This window comes from Pan troglodytes, chromosome 6, assembly GCF_028858775.2.
Source record: "Pan troglodytes isolate AG18354 chromosome 6, NHGRI_mPanTro3-v2.0_pri, whole genome shotgun sequence".
Classification (NCBI taxonomy): Eukaryota; Metazoa; Chordata; class Mammalia; order Primates; family Hominidae; genus Pan; species Pan troglodytes.
Genome location: NC_072404.2, coordinates 83,127,352 through 83,151,682, shown reverse-complemented (window position 1 = coordinate 83,151,682; position 24,331 = coordinate 83,127,352). Strand labels below are relative to the sequence as shown.

At 50.3% G+C, this 24,331-nt stretch overlaps 2 protein-coding genes across 11 annotated transcripts in view; one reads left to right on the top strand and one right to left on the bottom strand.

Moving 5' to 3' along the window:
• The window catches only part of POM121 (POM121 transmembrane nucleoporin), a 57,045-nt gene extending 39,622 nt beyond the window's left edge, over positions 1-17,423 (top strand). For 4 of the 6 annotated variants that reach the window (XM_063814533.1, XM_054655810.2, XM_001144107.8 and 1 more), the window contains 8 exons: positions 7,681-7,772; positions 8,426-8,499; positions 8,937-9,058; positions 9,505-9,607; positions 9,908-10,084; positions 10,941-12,635; positions 14,711-14,833; positions 15,262-17,423. In XM_063814533.1, coding sequence (XP_063670603.1) covers positions 7,681-7,772; positions 8,426-8,499; positions 8,937-9,058; positions 9,505-9,607; positions 9,908-10,084; positions 10,941-12,635; positions 14,711-14,833; positions 15,262-15,359 — 2,484 coding nt within the window. In that variant the 3' untranslated portion in view covers positions 15,360-17,423. The remainder of the gene's footprint in view (positions 1-7,680; positions 7,773-8,425; positions 8,500-8,936; positions 9,059-9,504; positions 9,608-9,907; positions 10,085-10,940; positions 12,636-14,710; positions 14,834-15,261) is intronic. The other 2 variants (XM_054655808.2, XM_009453333.5) reach the window with 1 other exon arrangement.
• On the bottom strand, positions 10,891-22,911 carry NSUN5 (NOP2/Sun RNA methyltransferase 5). 5 transcript variants are annotated; one of them, XR_010158538.1, is made up of 10 exons: positions 22,745-22,909; positions 22,477-22,599; positions 21,625-21,799; positions 21,436-21,544; positions 19,151-19,289; positions 18,939-19,054; positions 18,423-18,597; positions 18,019-18,229; positions 17,793-17,933; positions 10,891-13,503 (listed from the first exon to the last, which is right to left on the bottom strand). XR_010158538.1 is itself a non-coding variant. In XM_016957627.4 (10 exons), the coding sequence occupies exons 1-10, from the start codon at positions 22,835-22,837 to the stop codon at positions 13,395-13,397; spliced, it is 1,395 nt and encodes a 464-aa protein (XP_016813116.1). In that variant the 5' UTR covers positions 22,838-22,909; the 3' UTR covers positions 10,891-13,394. The 5 variants fall into 5 exon arrangements, 3 of the variants coding, with proteins under 3 accessions (XP_016813116.1, XP_009451610.1, XP_063670604.1); XM_016957627.4 differs by having other exon boundaries at positions 18,423-18,601; XR_010158537.1 differs by lacking the exon at positions 10,891-13,503 and adding an exon at positions 17,422-17,722.
• Between the last annotated feature and the right edge of the window lie 1,420 nt (positions 22,912-24,331).

The following is a 24,331-nucleotide window of genomic DNA, read 5'->3' as shown; positions in this document are numbered from 1 at the left end:
TCTCTGAAGTGCTGTTGCAGTGATTGAGGGTAATATTTAAAAAGCACCTATTACAGTGGCTGTCAGTAAGTGGGTACCCAGTATACAGCAGCCAGACAAAAAGATGTAAAGCATGTATGGAGAAATGTTTTTGAGAGGAGGAAGATTTTGAGACGAGTTCATCAGCCCAGAAGGCTCTGACAGTCATATAAATGAACATTAATGACCGTAATATCATTATCCCTCTTAATAATTTAAGAGGGATAATTAATATTATTTAATATCTAGTTATTATTTTTGATATGCAAACTTTTCCAGCTTTGGACTATGGGTTCCAAACTGGCTCCTGTATCCTTTATTTTGATCCCAGCAGTCTTTGACAGACAGCTTCATTGCTTTTTGCCCACCTTCCCAAAGTCCATTTTTAGCCTATACCGAAGTTGGGTGTTTCTTCAAAAAGCTTTGGTTTCTTCCAGTTAGAACTGTAGAGACTACAGTCTAAGTTTTAGGAGAGATAAGATAGACAGATCCTCTAGAAAGGGGAATGTAAATAATTCATAATATTCCAAATTCAAATTTATGATAGTAGGATTTTTTATGTAATTTATTTGATTTTATATTTTTATGTATTACACCAAAAATGTCGGTTTATAATTACTTTGATCCTAGTAACACGCAATTTCTTTTTTTTTTTTTTTTGACAGAGTCTTACTCTGTCGCCCAGGCTGGAGCACAGTGGTGCGACCTTGACCCACTGCAATCTCCGCTTCCTGAGTTCAAGCGATTCTCCTGCCTCAGCCTCCCAAGTAGCTGAGACTATAGGTGCCCGCCACCATGCCCAGCTAATTTTTGTATTTTTAGTAGAGACGAGATTTCACCATGTTGGCCAGGCTGGCGAACTCGTGACCTCAGGTGATCCACCGACCTTGGCCTCCCAAAGTGCTGGGATTACAGGCATGAGCCACCATGCCTGGCCCATGCAATTTCAAAATAGCAGTATCAGTGTCATTGTTAACACTGTCATTATTAAGATGGCTGAAGTCAGTTTAAGAATTGTGATTCATTTGTCTTTATATCCCTGTGTGAATCCTAGGGACATGTAATCAATATATCGTGTTTTAAAGTAATGTTAATTGTCCTTTGGGTACACCAACTTTATATACAGTGAGGTTCGTTTGTTCAGTATGTTTGAAAGTTACAGGGATTTCCATGTTTTCCTTTTTGAAATAGTTCTGTTTTAAATTATGTAAAATCTTTGAAACAATAAGTTGTTTCAAAAAAAATACACTAAAACAAGATACACTCAAAAATTCAGTTTCCATCCCTTTCCACTCTACATTTTTCCTTCCTCTCCATTTTTATTTTTTGATTATCCTTTATTGTTTTTTAAACGATATGCATATCAGTGTATCTGAAAACCACCACCTTCTAACATTTAAGGTAGTAGACAGTATATACAGATTTGAACCTTGCTTTTTCACATAATAGATAGTTGAGGTCATTCCATAGCAGTACACAGAAACTCATCTTTGGTCTTACAACTGCATAGGTACTTTAGTCCTCTGTTGACAAATGTTGGGTTGTTTCAGTCTTCTGCTATCACAAATAATGCTGCAAAGAATACATTTGTTCATATATCATTTCACCCTTGGCAATTTTGCCTCTGGAAAGTTCCTAGAAGTCAGATTTCCCAGGTCAAAGGTTAAATGCGCATGTAATTTTGCTGGATATTGTTAAATCCCCCTACAGAGCATGCACCACTCAGCATTCCCCTCAGCGTTGTATGAGAGGGACCATTTCTCCATGGCCTCACCAGCAGATTTGGTTATTGTAGCTCTGGGCTTTTACCAATTTCACAGGTAAAAAATAGTATCTAAGACAGGCGTGGCAGCTCATGCCTGTAATCCCAGCACTTTGAGAGGCCGAGGAAGGCAGATCACTGGAGGTCAGGAGTTCGAGATCATCCTAGCCAACATGGTGAAATCCTGTCTCTACTAAAAACATAAAAATTAGCTGGGCATGGTGGCACATGCCTGTAATCCCAGCTACTCAGGAGGCTGAGGAAGGAGAATATCAGGAACCTGGGAGGCAGGGGTTGCAGTGAGCAGAGATAGTGCCACTGCACTGCAGCCTGGGCGACAGAGTGAGACTCCGTCTCAAAAAAAAAAAAAGCCAGCCGAGCTTGGTGGCTTACACCTGTAATCCCAGCACTTTGGGAGGCCGAGGCAGGTGGATCACCTGAAATCAGGAGTTTGAGACCAGCCTGGCCAACGTGGCAAAAACCCGTCGCTACTAAAAATACAAAAAATTTAGCCAGGCGTGGTGGTGTGTGCCTGTAATCCCAGTTACTTGGGAGGCTGAGGCAGGAGAACTGCTTGACCCTGAAAGGCAGAGGTCAAGTGAGCCGAGCTCACGCCACTGCCCTCCAGCCTGGACGACAGAGTGAGATTCTGTCTCAAAGAAAAAAAGGTATCTAATTTTTGTCTCTTATGAGTAGTTTGATCACCTGTTCATATGTTGAATGATTATTTTCAGTTCTGTTTCCGTGAGTCTTAGTTCATATCCTTTACCCATTTTTCTGAAGGGCTACCAGCCAAATCTCATGTTCAAGAGTTTTTCCTATAGTAGAGAAACCTATTCCAAATGAAGCAAAGTTTTGAACGTAAAATAGAAACCATAGAAGTGCAGTGTTAGAAGAAACAGGCTCCTCACGCGTTGCTGGTGGGAGTGTCAGTTGGTACAGCTCTCTAGAGGGCTTTGTGACAGGAATTGTCCACATAAGAGATACATGCACCCTTTGATCAAGCAGCTTTACCTTTAGGAAGTTATCCTACACACATACTGGGAAATGGATATAAGGATTTAATGTAACATTGTTTTAATAATAGCAGCTTGGAAACAATGTACATGTTATCTTTTCAGGGAGCTGATTGAATAACTTACAGTATTGGTGTAAGTTGGAATATACTATGTAACTATGAAAAAGAATAAGGCAACTGAAGAAGTACTCATGAGAATGATCTCAAAAAGCAATTACATAAAAACAAGGCTCAGAACTGTATAGTATCCTCTATTATTCGGGCTTTTAAAAATCTTTTAATATGCATAAAATAATTCTTACAGGATATATTAAAAACTGGCAATCGTTACTGAGATAAAAAGGAAATTTACTTTTTGCTGTACAGTCTTTTTTTTTTCTTTCTTTCTTTTGAGACAGAGTCTCGCACTGTCGCGCGGGCTGGAGTGCAGTGCTGTGATCTTGGCTCACTGCAACCTCCACCTCCTGGGTTCAAGCAATTCCCCAGTCTCAGCCTCCCAAGTAGCTGGGATTACAGGCACCCACCACCACGCCCGGCTACTTTTTGTATTTTTAGTAGAGATGGGTTTTCACCATGTTGGCTAGGATGGTCTCGAACTCATGACCTCAGGTGATCCATCCGCCTTGGCCTCCCGAAGTGCTGGGATTACAGGCGTGAGCCACCACACCTGGCCCCAAGTTGTTGTCTTTTTCTTAGAGATTTGAATACGCTCTTTATATATTCTAGATACAAGCTGTCTGTCATGTATGTGTTGCAACAAAAAAGTGTCCTGCTCTTGCCATTCTACTTCCTTGTGGTTAGCATACTTTGTGTAGTATTCAGGAAATCTTTGCCTACCTAACCTAAGGTCATGATAATTTTCTTCTGTGCTACCTTCTAGAAGCTTTATTATTTTATTATTACTTTTATATGTAAATCCATAAACCACCTGAAATTAATTTTTGTATATGGTGTGAGGTTGGGATCAAAATTAGTTTTTTTTGTGTTTGGTGGTGTTGGTGGTTTTTGTTGTTGTTGTTGTTTTTTACTGTAGAAATACCCATTTCTCTTAGCAACATTTATTGAAAGGACCATCCTTATTTCTCTGCAGCACCGTCTTTGTCTAATTTAAGTGTCTGTATATATGTGGGTCCATTTCTAGACTCTGTTTTGTTCCATTGGTCTATTTTTCTACCTACCCTTGTGCCAGTCTTTGTTTTACCCCTAGCCTTATACTTTAAGTCTTGATAGAGTCAGTCATCCCACTTTCTCATTTCTCTTCAGGACTGTCTTGTATCTTGGCCTTTTGCATTTTCATATAATTTTTAGATCAACTTGTCAGTTTCCACACACACAAAAAAAGTTCTGAGATACTGATTGGGATTGCCTTTCATCTACTGATTACTTTGGATGGAATTAACATTGTTATAATATTGACCTTGTTTACTTCTAATCTATGAACATGGAATGTCGTTCATTTATTTATTTAACTTTTGAGACAAGGGGTCTTGCTCTGTGGCCCAGGCTGCAGTGCAGTGACATGATCATAGCTCACTACTGCCTTGAACTCCCAGGCTCAAGTGATTCTCCTGCCTCAGCCTCTTGAGTAGCTGGGACCACAGGCATGCATCACCACACCTAGCTAATTTTTAAAAACTTATAATAGAGACACAGTCTCACTATGTTGCCTAGGCTGGTCTCAAACTCCTGAGCTCAAGCAATCTTCCCACCTTGGCCTCCCTGAGTGCTGGGATTGTAGGCGTGAGCCACCATGTCCTGCCTCCTTCATTTATTTACATCATCTCTAATTCTTCTCTGTAGAGGTTTTACTTCTCTTTTATTAGATTTACAATCTCAGCTCACTGCAACCTCCACCTGCTGGGTTCAAGTGATTCTCCAGCCTCAGATTTGCGAGTAGCTGAGATTACAGGCACATGCCACCACACCTGGCTAATTTTTGTTTTAGTAGAGACAGGGTTTCACCTTGTTGGCCAGGCTGATCTCAAACTCCTGACCTCAGGTGATCCACCTGCCTCTGCCTCCCAAAGTGCTGAGATTACAGGCGTGAGCCACGGCGCCTGGCCCTAGGTATATGCTATTCTAAATAGTGCCTTCATATATGCTATTCTAAATAGTGCCTTCAAAATGTGATTGACTGTGCTGGTGTATAGAAATAGAACTGATTTTGTATTCAGACAGTTTGCTAAATCTGTATGTTCTTTAGGATTTTAGTACATACACTCATGTCTATGATAATGAGTTTTTCCTTTCCTTTGCAATCTTACTCTGTTTATGTCTTGCTGCACTTGGCTAGGACTTTAAGTTGAATAGACATGATAATAAACATCCTTGTCTTGTTAGATCTGAAATGAGTGTGTATGTACAGTCAATGAAGTAGAGGAGTAATACTTTTTTCCCCTAATTGTTAAACGAGTTGTTCAGTTGTCTTCCAGTCCTAGCTAATCATTACAGTCTCCTTTGGCATTTCTTTTTTTTCTTTATTTTTTCTTGGTAGAGATGAGACTTCACTATGTTACCTAGGCTGGTCTCAAAACTCTTGGGCTCAAGTGATCCTCCGACCTTGGCCTCCCAAAGTGTTGGGATTACAGGCGTGCACCACCACACCTGGCTAATGTTTGTATGCCTTTTTTTTTTTTTTTTTTTTTGAGACGGAGTCTTGCTCTGTCTCCCAGCCATTCTCCTGCCTCAGACTCCCAAGTAGCTGGGACTACAGGCACCTGCCACCACACCCGGCTAATTTTTTGTATTTTTAGTAGAGACGGGGTTTCACCATGTTAGCCAGGATGGTCTCAATCTCCTGACCTCGTGATCCGCCCACCTTGGCCTCCCAAAGTGGTGGGATTACAGGCGTCAGCCACCGCGCCCAGCTTGTTTTTGTATTTCTAGAAGAAATGAGGTTTCACCATGTTGGCCATGCTGGTCTGGAATTCCTGACCTCAGGTGATCCTCCTGCCTCAGCCTCCTGAAGTGCTAGGATTACAGGCGTGAGCCACCTCGTCCGGCCCCTTTGGCATTTCTGACCCTTGCTTGCTCAGTGATGTGTATCCCTCAGTGTCTGGAGCACATTGTGAAGAAAAACGTAAGGTTTATGGTTTTTATTATTTTAATTTTATTACTTTAACTACAGGTAAGGTCTTGCTATGTTGCCCAGGCTGGTCTGAAACTCCTGGGCTCAAGCAGTTCTCCTGCCTCAGTCTCCCAAAGTGCTAGGATTACAGGTGTGAGCCACCGCACTAGGCCATCTATGTGCTTTTAAAGTTCCACAGGTGGCTAGGTGTGGTGGCTCACGCCTGTAATCCCAGCGCTTTTGGAGGCCAAGGCAGGCAGATCACGAGGTCAAGAGATCAAGACCATCCTGGCCAACATGGTGAAACCCTGTCTCTACTAAAGATACAAAAATTAGCTGGGTGTGGTGGCATGTTCCTGTAGTCCCAGCTACTCGGGAAGCTGAGGCAGCAGAATCACTTGAACCAGGGAGGCGGAGGTTGCAGTGAGCTGAGATCGCGCCACTGCACTCCAGCCTGGTAACAGAGCAAGGCTCCGTTTCAAAAAAAAAGAAGTTCCACAGGTGACTGAGCCGTCCTTTGAGAACCAGTGAGGTAGTGTCAGGGATCTGAAGTGATTGAAAATGCCGCTTATATATTCAATCCTTGGATCCTTTGATGAATTTTTGTATTCTGCTCTTTTATATGCCTGTAATCCCATGTTTTTTAAACCATTGTGCTCTGGCCTTTCTTGCTGTTTGAGCGTAACTTCAACTGTTATTGCCGTGAGCAGTCTTCTCAAGCTCCTCCTGGGCCCGGCTTCCTGATGGTGGCCTCACTGAACTGTTCTGCTGCTTACCACTTGTCTGAAGCTTCCTCTTTTCCCTTTTTGAACTCTTATTAAGCATTGTTGGCTTCTTGTTTGTACTTATATGATGTAGCTGGTACTGGGTAAGAAATCACTAGCAGCTTTTCAAGTAGGAAAGACGGTCTGAGGTGACAGTTTAGTGGCTTTGTAATTAGGCTCAGCACTTACGAGACTATTTGCAGTGTCCGCTCTGTGCCATCTACTTTGCTGCTGGTCTGTGGAGGAAGCAGAGATGAAAACACCGTCTTTGCTGTCAAGAACTCACCTGGTGGAAGAGGCAGATGTATGGATAATCATCACATATGATAAATGCCATCGTTGTTGCAAAAGTCATAAACATTACGACAGCATATTTTTAAAATGAAGTTAGTAAATTAAAATAGAAAATTTAATAGAAGCAAGACTAAATTAGTTTACTGGGTTATCTTCTTTAATTTACTTCTATCCTTTCCGTAGACAGTCTGGCACAGGTTTGAATGTGTCCTGGCTCTTCATTACTGAGGCTAACGTTCCACCTAATATATGCAAAAGTGTGTCCATCCCTTCTACCTTTATTCACATTCCATTACTTTTATAGACTTTTCTTCTTTTGCTTTCATAATTAATACTGGCAGTTGACTTTCTTTTCAGGGGTCTTTCTTCACAAACAAATTTTTTTCATTTTCTTTTCTTTTCTTTTTTTTTTGAGACAGGGTCTCACTCTGTCACCCAGGCTGGAGTGCAGTGGGGCAATCTCAGCTCACTGCAGCATCCTGAGTAGTTGGGACCACAGATGCAAACCACCACACCCAACTGATTTTTCAGTTTTTTTGTAGAGACAGGGGTCTCGCTATGTTACCCAGGCTGGGCTCAAATTCCTGGGCTCAAGCGATCCTCCCACCTTGGCCTCCCAGCATGCTAGGATTACAGGCATGACTAACCATTTAACCATAAAGAATGTTTTTTTAGTCACTTGAAAAGAGACTTTGTCGTGTTGAGGGTCAGATGCTAAGTTATCAGCAGGCTCAGTCATGTCCCTCTTGATTTTTAGCTCTGGAAGAGAAATGGCCCCAGTTCATCACCCTTCTCTAGCCCAGCCTCCTCCCGCTCCCAGACACCGGAGAGGCCAGCAAAGAAAATAAGGTACTTGGCATTCTCCTGCAGTTTTCATTTGCTGCGTGGACAGACGGGGGTGAGGAAAGGTGGGAAACGAACCTGGCTCTTAGGCTTTGTGCTGCTGTGACTTGGAGAATCAAAGAAACTAAGTCCCTGAGAGGGACAATGCAGTACCCACCCGAAGTGCTGTCATCCCTACAGTCTTGGATACTGACTCCAGTGGCCTCTGGCTGTCGCCTCCCACTCCAGCATGAGGGATCGGGTGCAAGCACAGAGGCCATGCAGAGTGGAGAGCAGAGAGAGTCAAGTCAGCGGGCAGTCGCCTTCAGGTTCTTGACTCGAGCTGACCCCCTAGGTGCTTGCAGTTGGCTGGAATGCCACTCCCTCAGGGATCACGTCTGTGTCTAGAACTCCCAGGGACTTGGTAGGTTGTAAGTAAGGTCTGAAGATTATTGTTTTGTGCTTGTTTTAAGACAAAAGCTGTCTTCATGGCCTCTGTGAACAGCCTCCCTTCATTCTGTTGGAATTTCCTGTTGACTTTTTTTATCCTGGCATACTGAGATCTTAAATGATGGTTGTTTTAGACATTGGCCACTTGGTAGTTAGGAGGGTGTGAGAAATTATTTAATACTTCAGCCAAGAAGTCTTTCTAGACTAAATTGTTCCTTTTTTCCTGACAGAGAAGAGGAGCTGTGTCATCATTCCAGTTCTTCAACTCCATTGGCAGCAGACAAGGAGTCCCAGGGAGAAAAGGGTAGGTTGCTGAGCCAGGAGGAGGGGCTGCTGTTGGTGGTGGAGGTGTTTGTGGAGGATGTAGAGATTAATACCTATTGAAAAAAGGTCTTGAGCATTGCTATGTCTAAGGCATGTTAGATACAAAGAGAGAGATTTCCTCTCCTTCAGAAGTTTATAGTCTGATGAGGGAGAAAGGCTATAGACGGGGGCTAACGATTGGATAGAGGTAAGCTCAGTTTGAGTCACCTGTGGGTGATCCCAGTAATTACTGCACAGTAAGCGGTTTGTGTGCGCGCCTTAATCTTGCAAACACCATCCAAGCAACCAAACCATAGAAGATTGAATCTTTTCAGAGATACCCATTGAAAACTCAGTGTGAAATGCCAAGTGGGTAGACACAACCATCCATTTCCGGAAGAGGGAAGGAAGCAAACGAGTCTTGATTTCTTTCTTTAGCTGCAGATACAACCCCAAGGAAGAAACAAAACTCGAATTCTCAGTCTACACCTGGCAGCTCTGGGCAGCGTAAGCGGAAAGTTCAGCTGCTGCCTTCTCGGCGAGGGGAACAGCTGACCTTGGTATGGTCTTGTCCATCTACTCCTGCCCTCCCCGGCTTAGCTCTCCTAAGTATTAGGAACGCTAAGGACAAGTTTCTTCTGTTTTTTTTTTCTAATTTATTTTTGTTTTTGTGTTTTGAGACAACATCCCTCTGTCACCCAGGCTGGAGTGCAGTGGCTCGATTTTGGCTAACCGTAACCTCTGCCTCCTGAGTTCAAGCAATTCTCCTGCCTCAGCCTCCCAAGTAGCTGGGATTACAGGCGCTTGCTACCACGCCTGGCTAATTTTTTGTGTTTTTAGTAGAGATGGGGTTTCACCATGTTGGCCAGGCCGGCCTCAAACTCCTGACCTCAAGTGATCCAGCTGGCTTGGCCTCCCAAAGTGCTGAGATTACCGGTGTGAGCCACCATGCCCAGCCTTCCCGTTTTTTCTGATTGGCCTGACTTCTTCTTTTTCTCTTTGGTAGCCTCCACCTCCCCAGCTTGGCTATTCGATCACTGCCGAGGACCTAGACTTAGAGAAGAAGGCTGCATTACAGTGGTTCAACCAGGCCTTGGAGGACAAGAGCGGTAAGGAGCACAGATCGTTGCACACTCGAGAGGTTTCAGGTGTCTGTTTTCTTTGGTTTTATTTTGGTGTTTGGAAAAATGGGTTTCTCTGGGAAAATCCCAAGTAGGGTTCCATGTTTTCTTGTGGTCTTTCTCACCTGAGATATCCGTGTTGGTCTTCACGGGAACTGGACAGCAGGGACCACTGCAATTGAGGGCAGGCATTCCTCCATGAGCTGTGCTGAGAGTCTGCTGTCCGACAGGCATGTGGAAAGAAGTCCCAGACAAGCCAGGACTGCTTCACCTTTCTTTCTTTCTTAGATGCTGCCTCGAACTCTGTCACTGAGACCCCACCTATCACTCAGCCTTCATTTACCTTTACCCTGCCTGCTGCTGCAACTGCCTCCCCACCCACCTCCCTCCTGGCCCCAAGCACCAACCCACTGTTAGAGAGCTTGAAGAAGATGCAGACTCCCCCGAGCCTGCCACCCTGCCCAGGTGAGCTGGAGTGGGGCCGTGGATCCAGCCTTCTGAGCAGCATCCCCGGCTTGGGGTGGAATAAGGGCGTCGTGCCTGTCAGTCGCTGGAGATTGCTCTGCAGGCCGAACGCACCCTGGCTCAGCACACTGGAGCGGGCTCACGTTTAACAGCGCCGGAGCCCGCATCAGGAAGTGTTAGAGAAGGGGTGCTGCGGCGCTCAGGATCTGAAGCCTGGCTCGTAGCTGCCCTGAGCCTCGCCTTCCTCATCTGTCAGATGAGAATGATCTTCCCGGTGCAGCACCTCTGAAGTGTGAATGTGGTGGCGTGGTCAGGATATCCTTGACTGTCAGAACCACCGGTCCAGAACAGCACTGCTTCCTTTCCCTCCAGCACTTCGAGGGCTGCTGGTGTTCCCGGCCCAGGCCTTCACGGCACTGCGCGCGCACACCTCTTTATCAGACAGATCAGACAGTAACCTGGGGTTCGTACTCACCCTTCCTGCTCAAGGGCAGAGACTCCCCCATTCATAGTTGCGTGCTCTTAGCGCCTGGCAGGTGAGCTTAGTAGGCAAATAAAGTGTATCTAGATTCATACATGAACTTCAGAGTTCAGACAATTGGACTGTCTTAGTCTCTACACATTAGGCCCCCATTTAGGCCCCATTTTATCCCCTTCTGTCTGATGATCTGTGAGGTAGAAATAATGAACACTTCCTTGATTTACTGTACAGGCCTGTAGTGTAGACTTAGCTGAGTTTATTGACTGACTCTTGGATCCCAGGCTCTGTGGTAGGCATGGGGAGGACACTGAAATACTGAATACCATCATCTTTGAAGTGTTTATTCCAATTTCACATTTTCTATTCTTCTTCCAGAATCTGCTGGAGCAGCAACCACTGAGGCCCTCTCACCTCCAAAGACACCCAGCCTCCTACCCCCGCTGGGTTTATCACAGTCAGGGCCGCCAGGGCCACTCCCCAGCCCCTCCTTAGACTCCAAACCCCTGACCACTTTGCTGGGGCTGATCCCTGCTCCATCCACGGTACCAGCCACTGACACCAAGGCACCTCCAACCCTTCAGGCAGAGACGGCTACCAAACCCCTTCAGGCAGAGACGGCTACCAAACCCCAAGCCACATCTGCCCCGTCCCCCGCCCCCAAGCAAAGCTTCCTGTTTGGAACACAGAACACCTCACCTTCCAGCCCTGCCGCCCCTGCTGCATCTTCAGCATCTCCCATGTTCAAGCCCATTTTCACGGCCCCACCCAAGAGTGAGAAGGAAGGCCTCACACCGCCTGGCCCTTCAGTCACAGCCACAGCGCCCTCCAGCTCCTCCCTCCCCACGACCACCAGCACCACAGCCCCGACCTTCCAGCCTGTCTTTAGCAGCATGGGGCCACCTGCATCTGTGCCCTTGCCTGCTCCCTTCTTCAAGCAGACAACTACTCCCACCACTGCTCCCACCACAACTGCCCCGCTCTTCACTGGCCTGGCCAGCGCCACCTCTGCTGTGGCTCCCATCACCTCTGCCAGTCCATCCACAGACTCTGCTTCAAAGCCTGCGTTTGGCTTTGGCATAAACAGTGTGAGCAGCAGCAGTGTGAGTACCACGACCAGCACCGCCACTGCCGCCTCACAGCCTTTCCTCTTTGGGGCGCCCCAGGCCTCTGCTGCCAGCTTCATCCCGGCCATGGGCTCCATATTCCAATTTGGCAAACCTCCTGCCCTGCCCACAACCACCACAGTCACCACCTTCAGCCAGTCCCTGCCCACTGCCGTGCCAACGGCCACCAGCAGCGGCGCTGCCGGCTTTAGCGGTTTTGGCAGCACCCTCACCACCTCCGCCCCGGCCACCAGCAGTAACACGAGCACCCCCACGTTCAACATTCCCTTTGGCTCAAGCGCCAAGTCCCTGCTCCCATCATATCCGGGAGCCAACCCCCAGCCCACATTTGGGGCTGCTGAGGGGCAGCCACCAGGGGCCGCCAAGCCGGCCCTTGCCCCCAGCTTTGGCAGCTCTTTCACTTTTGGAAACTCTGCAGCCCCGGCTGCTGCACCCACACCTGCACTTGTGTCCATGATCAAGGTCGTGCCTGCGTACGTGCCTACGCCCATCCACCCTATCTTTGGTGGTGCCACGCACTCGGCGTTTGGGTTGAAAGCCACGGCTTCGGCCTTCGGCGCTCCCGCCAGCTCACAGCCCGCCTTTGGTGGCTCCACTGCTGTCTTCCCCTTCGGTGCAGCCACCAGCTCCGGCTTTGGAGCCACCACCCAGACCGCCAGCAGCGGGAGCAGCAGCTCAGTGTTTGGCAGCACAACACCATCACCCTTCACGTTTGGGGGTTCGGCAGCCCCCGCTGGCAGTGGGAGCTTTGGGATCAATGTGGCCACCCCAGGCTCCAGCACCACCGCCGGAGCTTTCAGCTTTGGAGCAGGACAGAGTGGGAGCACAGCCACCTCCACCCCCTTCGCAGGGGGCTTAGGTCAGAACGCCCTGGGCACCACCGGCCAGAGCACACCGTTTGCCTTCAACGTGGGCAGCACACCTGAGAGCAAACCTGTGTTTGGAGGTAAGGAGGGGCGTGGACTTGGGCTACCGGGCCGGACACTGAAAAGCTGTGCCTGCGAAGCCTGTGTTCTCGGGGAGCTTATGCTGTGGCAGTGAAGAGACAGGCACTGAATATAGAACTCAGTGAGATGCCAGGGCACGATACATGTTTTGCTAATGTAGTAATGACTGGAGGAGCCATTGTGGATTTAACTGGTCAAAGGCCTTCTGAGTAGGTAACAATTGTAAGCTGAAGGTTGGGCGTAGTGGCTCACGCTTGTAATCCCAATATTTTGGGAGGCCAAGGAGGGTGGATCACTTGAGGCCAGGAGTTCAAGACCAGCCTGGACAACTTGGCGAAACCCTGTTTCTACTAAAAATACCAAAAAATTAGCCGGGCATGGTGGTACCCACCTGTAATCCCAGCTACTCGGGAGGCTGAGGCACAAGAATTGTTTGAACCCAGGAGTTGGAGGTTGCAGTGAGCCAAGATCATGCCACTGTACTCTGGCCTGGGTGACAGAGCAAGACTCTGTCTCAAAAAAACAAACCGTAAGCTGAATATGGGGGTGGGGTGGGGGTGGGCACAGCACAAGTGGACATGCCTTTCAGGCCCAGGATGGCGCATGCAAAGGCCTAGAGGCAGAAACATGTTTGGTATGTTGAAGAGCAGAACAAAGACAAGCATGGCAGGAGGGCAGGAGCTAAAGCAGTGGTGTGGAAGGAGGCCAAGAGGCAAGGATTGTTTGTGGCCAGGGTTGGGTGTTTGGGTCTTAAGTGTTCAGGAAAACCATTGCAGAATCAGGCAGAAGGATGCAGTGATGGTTCCTCCCGTGTGGAAGATGAGTGTAGATCCATGGCTTCTGTTTGCTTCGTGAAGTAGAGAAAATCTGGGAGAGAGAGGATCAGGATAAAGTGTATTAAAAAAGGGGTCTTTTGAAATAGTCATTTTGGACAGTGGGGGAAAGGAACATCATATTAAAAAGTGTGATCAGTTTCCAGGCAGTTTGTGGGCTGGAAAATTGTGATTGTGAAGTTAAAGTGAGGCCAGTTAGCATGGCGTGTGTTTCCCAGCGACACTGTGGGTGTAGACCTAAGGTCAGCAGACAGCTGGTGCCACCCGGCTGTGGAGACCCCAGCAAGCACAGCAGGAGGGGCAGCGGGTCAGTGCCCTGATGCAGCTCAGGGGGTGCAGGAGCGGAGAGTGGGTGAAGTCAGCTGCAGGAGGGGTGGTGCCTGCAGGAGATTCGGGAGCCGGAGCAGTTGTGGTGACAGTGTGGCTGCAGGAGTGGTGGCAGGGGTCGGGGAGCGGAGGTCATGGGGGTGGCAGGGTCGAGGGGCTGAGAGGACCATCAGTCAGCCCCACAGGGCGAAGTCACCGTGAGTGGTGATGGGGAGGAAGCCAGTGAGCCAAGGGTCCTCTGTGAATCAGGGAGTGACCTGGCAGTTGACAGGTGACATGAGAACATGGCAGATTAAAGTGATCTGAACTTGAGTTACAGTATTTAGGAAAGGAAGAGAAACAGTGTGGAAGCAGCGTGGGAGCACAGGGAGCTTCCCCTTGTCCGGGCCGGAGGCCAAGCCCTGAGAGCAGCCAACCCTGCAGAGGGGCTGCCAGAGAGGGCCTCGGGCAGGCAGCCAGAGCCAGTCAGTGCAAGGCCGGGGAAGGGAGGGGACCACGGGGCATCACAAAAGACGCGGGACGGACAAACCAGGCTTCAGAGGGGAGGGGACGGTGGCTAGGGGGAAAAGGCCTGAACAGAGGAGGTGGCCAACCCAGGTACGCTAGGAGGCGGGGGCCCCAGAGTACTCCCCTCTGCAGCAATGGTCAGGAGGCCCACGAGGTGGCTGCGGGGCAGGGGGGCTTTTTCTCTGCCCTGGCGTGGCCATTAGCGGGTGGGAGAAGCAGGCTGAGCTGGGGCACCAGGCATGAAGACTCGGTTGTCTGGCTCAGCTGCTGATGGAGGAGTGCCCCAGAAGCAGAAGTGGGGCTGAGGGTCCCGTGGGAAGTGCCCTGCGGAGCACAGGCTCCTGCCCGGCTCCTCGCCTGCCTCCGCCCTCTGCTCACTGGCCAGCTCTCTGTTCTCTTCATTCTAGGCACCGCCACCCCCACCTTTGGTCTGAACACCCCTGCGCCTGGAGTGGGCACATCGGGCAGCAGCCTCTCCTTTGGGGCATCCTCAGCACCCGCCCAAGGCTTTGTTGGTGTTGCACCTTTCGGTAAGCAGCAAGCCACCCTGTGGCCCTGCTCGTCTGTCTGAGTAGGGGTTGGGCGGGGTGGCAGGCTCCTGGTCCTCTGAGGCCCCGTGAAGATGAGGTTCAGCACAGGAAAGACATTTTGGGTTAGGAGTCCAGCACAGCCCAGGCATGGGAGTTGGATGGCAGAGATCAGAGAGGAGCTGTCCGGGGTGGAAGTTTGCCTCCCATGGGAAGCCAGGTAAAAATGGATTCGTGGGCCTCGCTCTGAGACTCTCTGGGAGTTTGCATTTCAGGAGGCTCCTCTCGTACAGTGTTTCTGATGCAGCGGGGAAAGCCCTATTGAGGCACCCTGTGTTTTATTACTGGCCTGGCCTTCCAGAGATTTGGGCACCCAGAGTCAGAGTCTCAGGTAGCAGCTGCCCTGATGAGGTCTTGTTGAATCTTTCCAGGATCGGCAGCCCTTTCATTTTCCATTGGTGTGGGATCCAAGACCCTAGGGGCTCGACAGCGACTGCAGGCCCGAAGGCAGCACACCCGCAAAAAGTAGCCTTTGTCCCCTGTCCCTGTTCCCCCCACCCCTTCCCTAAATCTGGACCTTGGCACCTGCTAGGAAGAGCCTTGGACCCTTCCAGTTGCGTAAAGCAAACCTACCCCGGATCTCTGGCTTCAGCTGCCAGGGGGTAGTGGCAGCCCTGGGGCCCTTTCCCTTCTCCTGGAGGAAGCACAAGCCTCAGGGATGGGGAAGCAGGATGCGGAGGGCCGAAGCCCGGGACCTCTACTTGAACAGTTCCACTGGGGAGGCTGGAGAACTAAGGAAACACCTGTACATAGTGTCCGCTGCCCTGACTCCGGCTTAGCACACCCTTAGGCAGGCGCCCCTTCCACCTTTCCCCGAGAGCCGTCGTCGCTGGAGGGTGCAGGGTCCAGCCCGCCTGGATCGGTGGTGTGCACCTGATGGGATTTGGGAAATGGGTTATCCCTAAAGCTTTATCTTGCTTGGCTTAGCTGTGAGAAGTGGTTCTTTTCCTCTGGTCCCTTCTGGGGACTCTGTTTCCCCATTTCTTGCTGCTGTGTCCCTCACCGGTTCCTTGCAGGATTCCTTCGTTTTTAAATGCCCTTGAATCTAGCTTTGCCTTGGAGACCCCAGTGGGTGCTGCTCCTGCCGTTTTCTTCCTGCCAAGCCTGAATCAATGTTTCATCTCCAACCCTCTGCCAGTTTGGCCCCTCAAAGCTTGGTGGCTCAAGACTGTTAGCCTGGCAGAGCCGGGGGTGAAGGGAGAAGCTCTTGGAGCAGGCAGGATGCCCACCGCTGCTTTAGCTGCCTCCTTGCCCAGCTACCCTTTGGCCCCATGTCTGCCTCTCCAGGATTGTATGTTTCAAGCCTTGTCCTGTGTTCCTTTGTCTGATGCTCAGTGTATTGCTTTTTGAATCGAGTTTGGAGGAAGAGTTGAGTTGTATGAGTGGCGGCATGTTGGTAGTGCCGGACTTCCTGTTTCAAGTTTTCTGGGGCCTCGCTAATTGAATGTGGAAAGTAGCACCACTTGACGGCTACAAGTGCCGACTCCTGAATTTTCCCATGGTGTTCTGACTTCAAGGGCTGGCAGCCAGGGAGAATGGGCCCAGGGGAAGCAAAGACCTCTTCCCTCTGCTGTTTCTGTCCCACTTAACTGACCTCACTGGAGGCTACATCACCCAAAGTAGATGTTAGAAAACCTAAATTAATGAACCATATTTTTAAAATCCTATTTTTCCCAAACAGGGCCCTCTGCAGCTCATCCTTTCCTTCCGTCCTTCTGAAACCACATACCCCAGGCCCAAGCGCCTTGCTGCCACGCCCAACCTCTTTGGGAGAAGTATGAATGCGTGTGTCTAAATTAAAATAAAAAAATATTTATTTAAACATTTTTTAACAAAAATTTATTTTTGTATTTAAGCTAAATTGCCTTTTAAACTCCTTCAAGCTTGGTTCATTGAGGTGGTTAAGTATAAATGCTATTAACTAGGAATTAGCTGTATAGTTAAGTTATGCCTGTGCAAAGAAGAGGCTCAAATGCTGTCCCCGGCAGCTTTCCTGGGGGACTAGAGCTCCTTCTGGCCATGTTATATGAAATGTAATTCTTATTTTATAAATAATGTGATGTAAATGTAACTGGTGCCCCCTCCCCGATGTGACTGAGGGTGAGTGAGTGGTGGCGGGGCTGCTCCTTCCCACCCCTCAGAACAGCTCTGATCCTCGTTAATACCTGGCTGCGTGTGCAGCTGAGGAAGGAGTGAACCTTAAGCCTAAATACCTGTTAGGATTGGAGGGTCAGGGTGGGCCTGGGCCTAGCAATCAAGCTTCTACCTGTACCTTACGTAAGGTAGACCCTCCTAGTGTCAGTACCTGAGCTAGTTTACCTCAGTTCCGCAGGCAGGACAGCCAGTCCGGGAACCCTGAGTGAGTGTGAGTGTGGATGTGTACAGTACACGCACTGGACGGCAGCGGGAGGCTGGGACTTTCCATTACAAATAGAGACTTCATTCCTGTTGAGTCTAGTTGGAATTTTTAGTATGAATGTGAGATTTTTCTCCTGCTTGTGACATTAAGAATAAAAAACTGTGATCTATCGTAGAGTACGTTCTGCATTTTATTTTTGCAGGCAACACTTTGCTCACCAGCAAGAACACAGCCCGAGGAAGGGACCCAATAACCTTTCAAAACCCAAACTGCTGCCTGCGGTGAGGGCCCAGGGTCCTCCACGGAGAAGACAGGCATCTTCCTTTCCCACCAGGAAGGAGTCAGCCTGGAGCCTCTGCTATGTGCAAGGCGGTGTGCAAGCACCGGCTGCGGCTCTTTGCTGTCTCTTCTTTCTCTTTGGGGCTGGGCTGGGTGTGCGTTCTGGTGCTGATGCTTTGGCCTGTGAGGCTGAGCTAGAGAAGTGTAGATGTTAGATGTGCCGGTGCCATCCTGCGCCTCCCAAGCACGCCCCCACTCACTCACCTCGGCACCTCGACCCGTTCAATTACAGCAACGAAGAAGCCACCGCTGAGCGTGGTCTCAGGGGAGGCCCGGAGGCAGTGCTCGGCACCCGGGAACGTGCTCAGGCCTCGGTGGGGCCAGGCAGGCAGGGCAGGAGCTAGCCTGCAAGAGAAACAGCCCCAATGCTGGGTAAGAGAGCAGCTCACCCCGTCCCCCACTCCCCACGACCCTGGCGCACGCCCTGTACCTGAAGGCGCCCGGGTTCTGCTGCAGCGCATCTCGCACCACGTCTTCATTCTCCTCCTGGCAGAGGGAGCACGTGGAGTAGACGAGCCGCTGCAGGGAAGGGAAAGTGAGCGCGTGGCACAGGGCTCGCTGCTGGAACCCTGCCAGGGCATGCAGACGCACCGGGCTAGGTGTGCCTGCCCCGGGCTCCTCCAGCTGTCTGCTCGGCATACCTAAGGAAAAGCGTGTCTCGGTTACACAGCTTCACAGGCTGCCTCAGTCCTGAAATCCTCGCTTCACAGAGGAGAACTTTTGTCCCAGGGTCCCAAGCCCATTAGTGTCAGAACTAAGACCAAAACAAATGACTCCAGGTCTAAGCTGCTGTGGACCTGCGAGTCCCTCGGCCACGCTTTCTCGCCATCTCACCCGAGCCACTGCAGGAAGGATCCAGCAGGATGTAGTGGACCTCACGGTAGCGCGGATCCGAGGGGGAGACCGCCAGGAAGTCCTCCTCAGCCAGCTCACAGCAAGAGACGCCAGCCCGGGCCAGCAGCGTGGCCATGGATGCCAGCCGCTTGGCATCCAGGTCAAAGGCAAAGATCTTCCTAGGGCAAAGCAGGGGTGAGCTGAGCATGCATGGAGCAGCTAAGGGCCTGTCACAGCCAACCAGAACATGCAGGTTAAGCCAGGACACACAATATTGAAATGGCCTATGTTTAAAGGGCTCACAGTCAGAGGTAACTGGCCTGGGGTCTCTGCCCCAAGGGCTAAGGGATCCACATCTCACACCTACAGTGGGGAAAGCAGCTTGGGGCAAATACCGTGAACTGCTTTGGTGCAGCAGGAAAGACTTAAGCGAAAGTCATCCTTTCAGCCTTTACCCACTGAAAGGCACAGAATCAAACCCCATGTCCTCCTCCTGCTCCTGACTGTGGCACTCACCCTTGGTTCTTCAGAAGAGCAGCCAAGTGACTGGTCTTATTGCCTGGGGCGGCACAGGCATCGATGACATGGGAGCCTGGCGGGGGGTCCAGCAGCATGGCTGGGAGACAGCTGGCCTGGCAGGCAGAGCACAGGGGCCAGGTAAACAGAGACCCCAGGCTAGGCCCTTCCCGTGCCTACACATTCTTCCCTTTTCTATTCCTCTTGCCTACCCTGTCCTGCAGAATGAGGTGTCCGGCCCGGTACAGTGGGTGTTCATGCAGATCTGTCTGGGCGGGAAACACCAGCAGCTCCGGCATCAAGGAGTCCAGGAGAAAATGCTTCCCCTTGAGGGCTCGTAAGTCATCGAGGCTGCCAGGGAAGAACCATTCATTCATTTCCTGAATTTCTCCCTGCCAGGCCCCATTTCAACGGTCCATTCATGCAACAAATGTTACCACAGCTACGGAGAAATCAACAGGGTGATAAGCTAGAGACGGCAGAATCCGCAGTTGAGGGAATGGGTTGTCAAGCCAGACTGATGGGTCAGGAGCCCCCTCTACTGTTTACCAGCAGTGGGAGCCTGGGCAAGTGATTCAATCTCAAGCCCCACTAGCATCTCTGTAAAATAGTAGGTGTGGGGATTCAATGAGCCAATATATTCAAGATACTTATTTGGCACAAATTAATAAATGTTAGCTATTCCTGTTGAAGCATAACCTTGGAGAAAGGTTACTTTACAGGGGGGTGAGGGGATGCGGGGAAGTGAGAGCTGAGCTCATTCTTGATGGATGAGGAGTTAGTCATGTGAGGCGCTTAGGTTAAAACTACATTCACTATAACTCAGTAAAGGAGTCCCGCCCACTCTCCCCGACCCATGCAGAAATGGGCCTAGAGAGTCACATCTCTCAGTTAAGAAATCTATCAAAGCGGCAGAGCTGGAATTCAAACGCAAGCAGCCGTTCTCTGCTATTCCACCCTGGTGTCCAAGCAACATGGTAGAGGCAGAAGGAAGAGGATCTTACTAAGAGTGGGAGAAAGGGAGAGGGGCAGAGGCTGCTTCTCAGAGCCAACAAAGGACAAAACGAGACAGGTGTGAGCCCAGTGGAGGAGGCACGGGGCAGGGACCAGCCACTGTTGCTGGCATGCTGGTGCACGTAGCACCGTGGCAGATGGACCTGGAGAGGAAGCAGGAGGGACAGCACAATGGAGCCAAGAAAGGACTTAGCATGGCCGGGCGCGGTGACTCACACCTGTAATCCCAGCACTTTGGGAGGCCGAGGCGGGCAGATCACCTGAAGTCAGGAGCCTCGAGACCAGCCTGACCAACATGGAGAAACCCCGTCTCTACTAAAAATACAAAATTAGCCGGGCGTGGTGCTGCATCCCTGTAATCCCAGCTACTCAGGAGGCTGAGGCAGGAGAATTGCTTGAACCCAGGAGGCAGAGGTTGCAGTGAGCCGAGATCGCGCCATTGCACTCCAGCCTGGTCAACGAGAGCAAAACCCTTGTCTCAAAAAAAACAAAAACAAAAACAAAAACAAACGCTTAGCAGAGGAGTAACAGCATCAGATCTGGCTTTAGAGCTTCCTACAGTCAACCTCAAGGAAAATGCAGTGAGACAGTCTGGAAGCAGAGAAACCAGTCTGGGAAGTTCTTGTGGTCATCCCAATAAGAAATGAGTGCTTAACCTAGGCAGTGTCCGAGGGGCTGAAGAGAAAGGAGTGGAGGCCAGATGTGGTGGCTCACGCCTGTAATCCGAGCACTTTGGGAGACCAAGGCAGGCAGATCACCTGAGTTCAGGAGTTTCAGACCAGCATGGCCAACATGGTGAAACCTCATCTCTACTGAAAATACAAAAATTAGCTGGACATGGTGGTGGGAGCCTCTAATCCCAGCTACTCAGGAGGCTGAGGCAGGAGCATCGCTTGAACCCGGGAGGCAGTGAGCCAAGATCATGCCACTGCACTCCAGCCTGGATGACAGAGTGAGACTCAGTCTAAAAAAAAGAGAGGAGTGGAGCTGAGAAAGATGCTCAAGGTAGGGGAGTAAATGATTGGAGGGAGGAGAAGGAAGCACCTAGGATGACTCAGTTTCTGGCTTGACCAAATGGGTGGAAGATGGTGACATCTGTTAGATTTAACTGGGGATGTACTAGGTGTAAAGTCTGAGAGGAAAGATGACAAATGCATCGACTGTTAGCATCTGTGGTGCGTTCGTATGAACCTGAGGAGGGAAGAATGCAAGAGGGAAGTCTACACTGGGTGGTGAGAATCACCAGGTGGGAGGCAGGAGTTAAAGCTAGAGAAAAAACAGAGAGATCAAGAAGAATGTAGGATGAGGCTCCTAGGAGTTCGATGTTTAAGGGATGGCAGGAAGACAAACCTTGGAGATGGAGAAACTGCTGGAAAGGTAGGAAGAAAGCCCAGAGAGCAAAGTCACAACTGTCCAGCCACTTCTCTTCCCAGTACCCCAGACACCTCCCTAAATGAGGACAGCCAGGGCTCTAAGCTCTCACCTGGAAGCCCGACCCTGATAGGAGAAACCTTGTCTCTTGAAATAATCAACTACATCATCGGAGCAGGTCTTGAGAGTGTTCACACGCACAAATCGAGGCAGCTGGGAGGCTAGGTAGGACGCAATGAGCAGTGAGTAGGCAGGAGCAAAGTTCCCCACCTCCCCCACCCCCCAGCTCCTTCCAGCTCACCTGGACCAGGCCTGGATCCCACTTCCAACAGGTCCTCATTCCGGCTCACACCCCGATGAACCTTGAGCCGAGCCAACTCAGCCTTGAGCCTCGCCTGGTGCCGGCCCAACAGAGCCTTCCATCGGCCCCCACCCCCTCGAAAGCCCTTTCCCAACAACAACTCATACACTAGCACCTGGGAATGAGGGAACAAAAACAAAAACCCCCTAAGCATGAAGCATGAATGCCTTAGAACTAACTCTAATGGAGCCCCGGCAATGGAATGGCTAAACAGATCACCTGACAAGATACAGGTGGGATACCTTATCCAAGATCACACCAGAAATTAACTACAGAACAGGATCGGAACCTGGCGTCTCGCTTCCCAGCCTTAGACCCTTTCTCCACCGATGTTCACCAGTAGACCTCTGCACCCAACTTCTTGCCAACATTACCCTTTCGTGCGTGTGGGTTTGGGGTTTTTGTTTTTTTTTAGAATGGGGTCTAGCTCTGTCGCCCAGGCTGAAGTGCAGTGGCCAGATCATAGCTCACTGCAGCTTCGACCTCCTGGGCTCAAGTGGTCCTCCCCCCTCAGCCTCCCGAGTAGCTGGGACCACAGGTGCGCGCCGCCACGCCCGACTTCCTTACAGTCTCCGCCACTACCACTTTGTACTTCGGTTATTTAATCCTTCAGAACACTCAAAGTTAAAGCATTTTCATCCCATCTTAATTCGTAAACCAGGGAAGGTCGGCTCATACTCATTTCAGATGAGCGACTTGCTCCAGTCCCGCCGTGCACGGCAGCAGAGCTGAGACCAGATGACAAAGCGCTGACCGTCGGGGTTCACTTCCCCGTCCCTCCCCTCCGCTCACCTTGGCCAGGTGCGGCCGCAGCTTCTTCTCCGCACGGAGGAGGCCGGCGCTGGCGATCACAGCATCCAGCACGGCGGAGTAGCGCTGCGTTTCGCACACCAGCGCGTACAGCTGCTTCACGTTCTGTGTGGCCGAGGAAGACAAGCTGGGTCGGGGGCTCCCCCGGCCCTCCTCGCCGGGCCCCACCTCCCGACCCCACCCGGGCCCGTCCCACCCCAACCCGGGTTCCTCACTCCCCACCCCTACTACTCGCGCCCGGGCCCGCTACCTGGAAGTTGCTGGAGTACACCAGCCCCTTGATAGAGCCCTGGCGGCTCTCCACGCCGGCCAGCACGCCTGCAGCTGCAGCGTACAGCCCCATGTTCCCGCGCGCCTTTACGGCTCTGTGGCAAAACGCACCCGGCTCGGCGCCCGCCCGGACTTCCGGGGTCAAAAAGCACGACCTTCCGGGACCGGAAGTGCCGGTCGAAGTCACCCTGCCAGGCGTGTGTGTGATCGCGCACCTGCCGGGGTAGGGAGTGCGACGCTGCAAGCCCGTTTCGCCACTTCTTCTCTAGTTCTTAAGTTTTTGCCAATCTGATGGGCAAATAATGGGATTTTACTGCTGTTTAACTGAAGTTACTGAGGTTAAATATCTTCACGTGTATTAGCCATTATATATATATATATATATATATATATATATAATTTTTTTTTGACACAGAGTCTCACTTTGTCGCGCAGTGTCGCAATCGCGGCACACTGCAACCTCCGCCTCCCGGGTTCAAGCAATTCTCCTGCCTCAGCCTCCCGAGTAGCTGGGACTACAGGCCCACGCCACCACACCTGGCTAATTTTTGTATTTTTAGTAGAGATGGGGTTTCACTATGTTTGCCAGGTTGGCCTCGAACTCCTGACCTTAGGTGATCTGCCCACCCTGGCCTCCCAAAGTTCTGGGATTACAGGCATGAGCCCCCGCGCTGGCCATAATTTTGTGTCTCCGTTTATTGTCTTATCTTCCTCTGCCATGTGTCATCCAATGGCTGTGTTCTCAGGGAGGCTTCTGTGTAATGGCAAAAAAGGTCCTAGCAACTCTAGGTCCACAATGTGGTTTACAATACCTGCCATTCACCCTGCACCAGTAACCACATTAGTCCCAGAGCCAAGCAAGAAAGCACGTGGGGTATTTGGGTACCTGAAATGGGCTGGTTTGGCCAAATTAAGTGATGTAGGTATGATCCAGGCCTCAAAGCCACAATAACGGTTTTGTTTTTGTTTTTGTTTTTGATGAGGTCCCACTCCGTTACCCAGGCTGGAGTGCAGTGGCACCGTCATAGCTCACTGCAGCCTCAAACTCCAGGGCTCAGGCGATCCTCCCACTTCACTCTCCAAGTAGCTGGGACTACAGGCATGCACCACCACTCCTAGCTAATTTTATCTTTTGTAGAGATGTGGTCTCACCATGTTGCCCATGGATGGTCTCGAACTCCTGGCCTAAAGTGATCTTCCCACCTCGGCTTCCCAAAGCAGTGATTACAGGCATGAACCACTGTGCCCAGCGAGGATTTTATTCTTTTATCTTGAAAGAAATGGTAGTCCTCTTAAGGTTTTTAAGTCATGGAGTGCTGTGCTCACATATACTTCTTTAAAAGATCAGTCTGGCCAGGTGCGGTGGCTCACACCTGTAATCCTAGCACTTTGGGAGGCCAATGCAGGCAGATCACTTGAGGTCAGGAGTTCAAGACCAGCCTGGCCAACATGACAAAACCCCGTCTCTACTAAAAATACAAAGATTAGCCAGGCATGGTGGCAGACACCTGTAATCTCAGCTACTTGGGAGGCTGAAGCAGGAGAACCATTTGAACCTGGGAGGCTG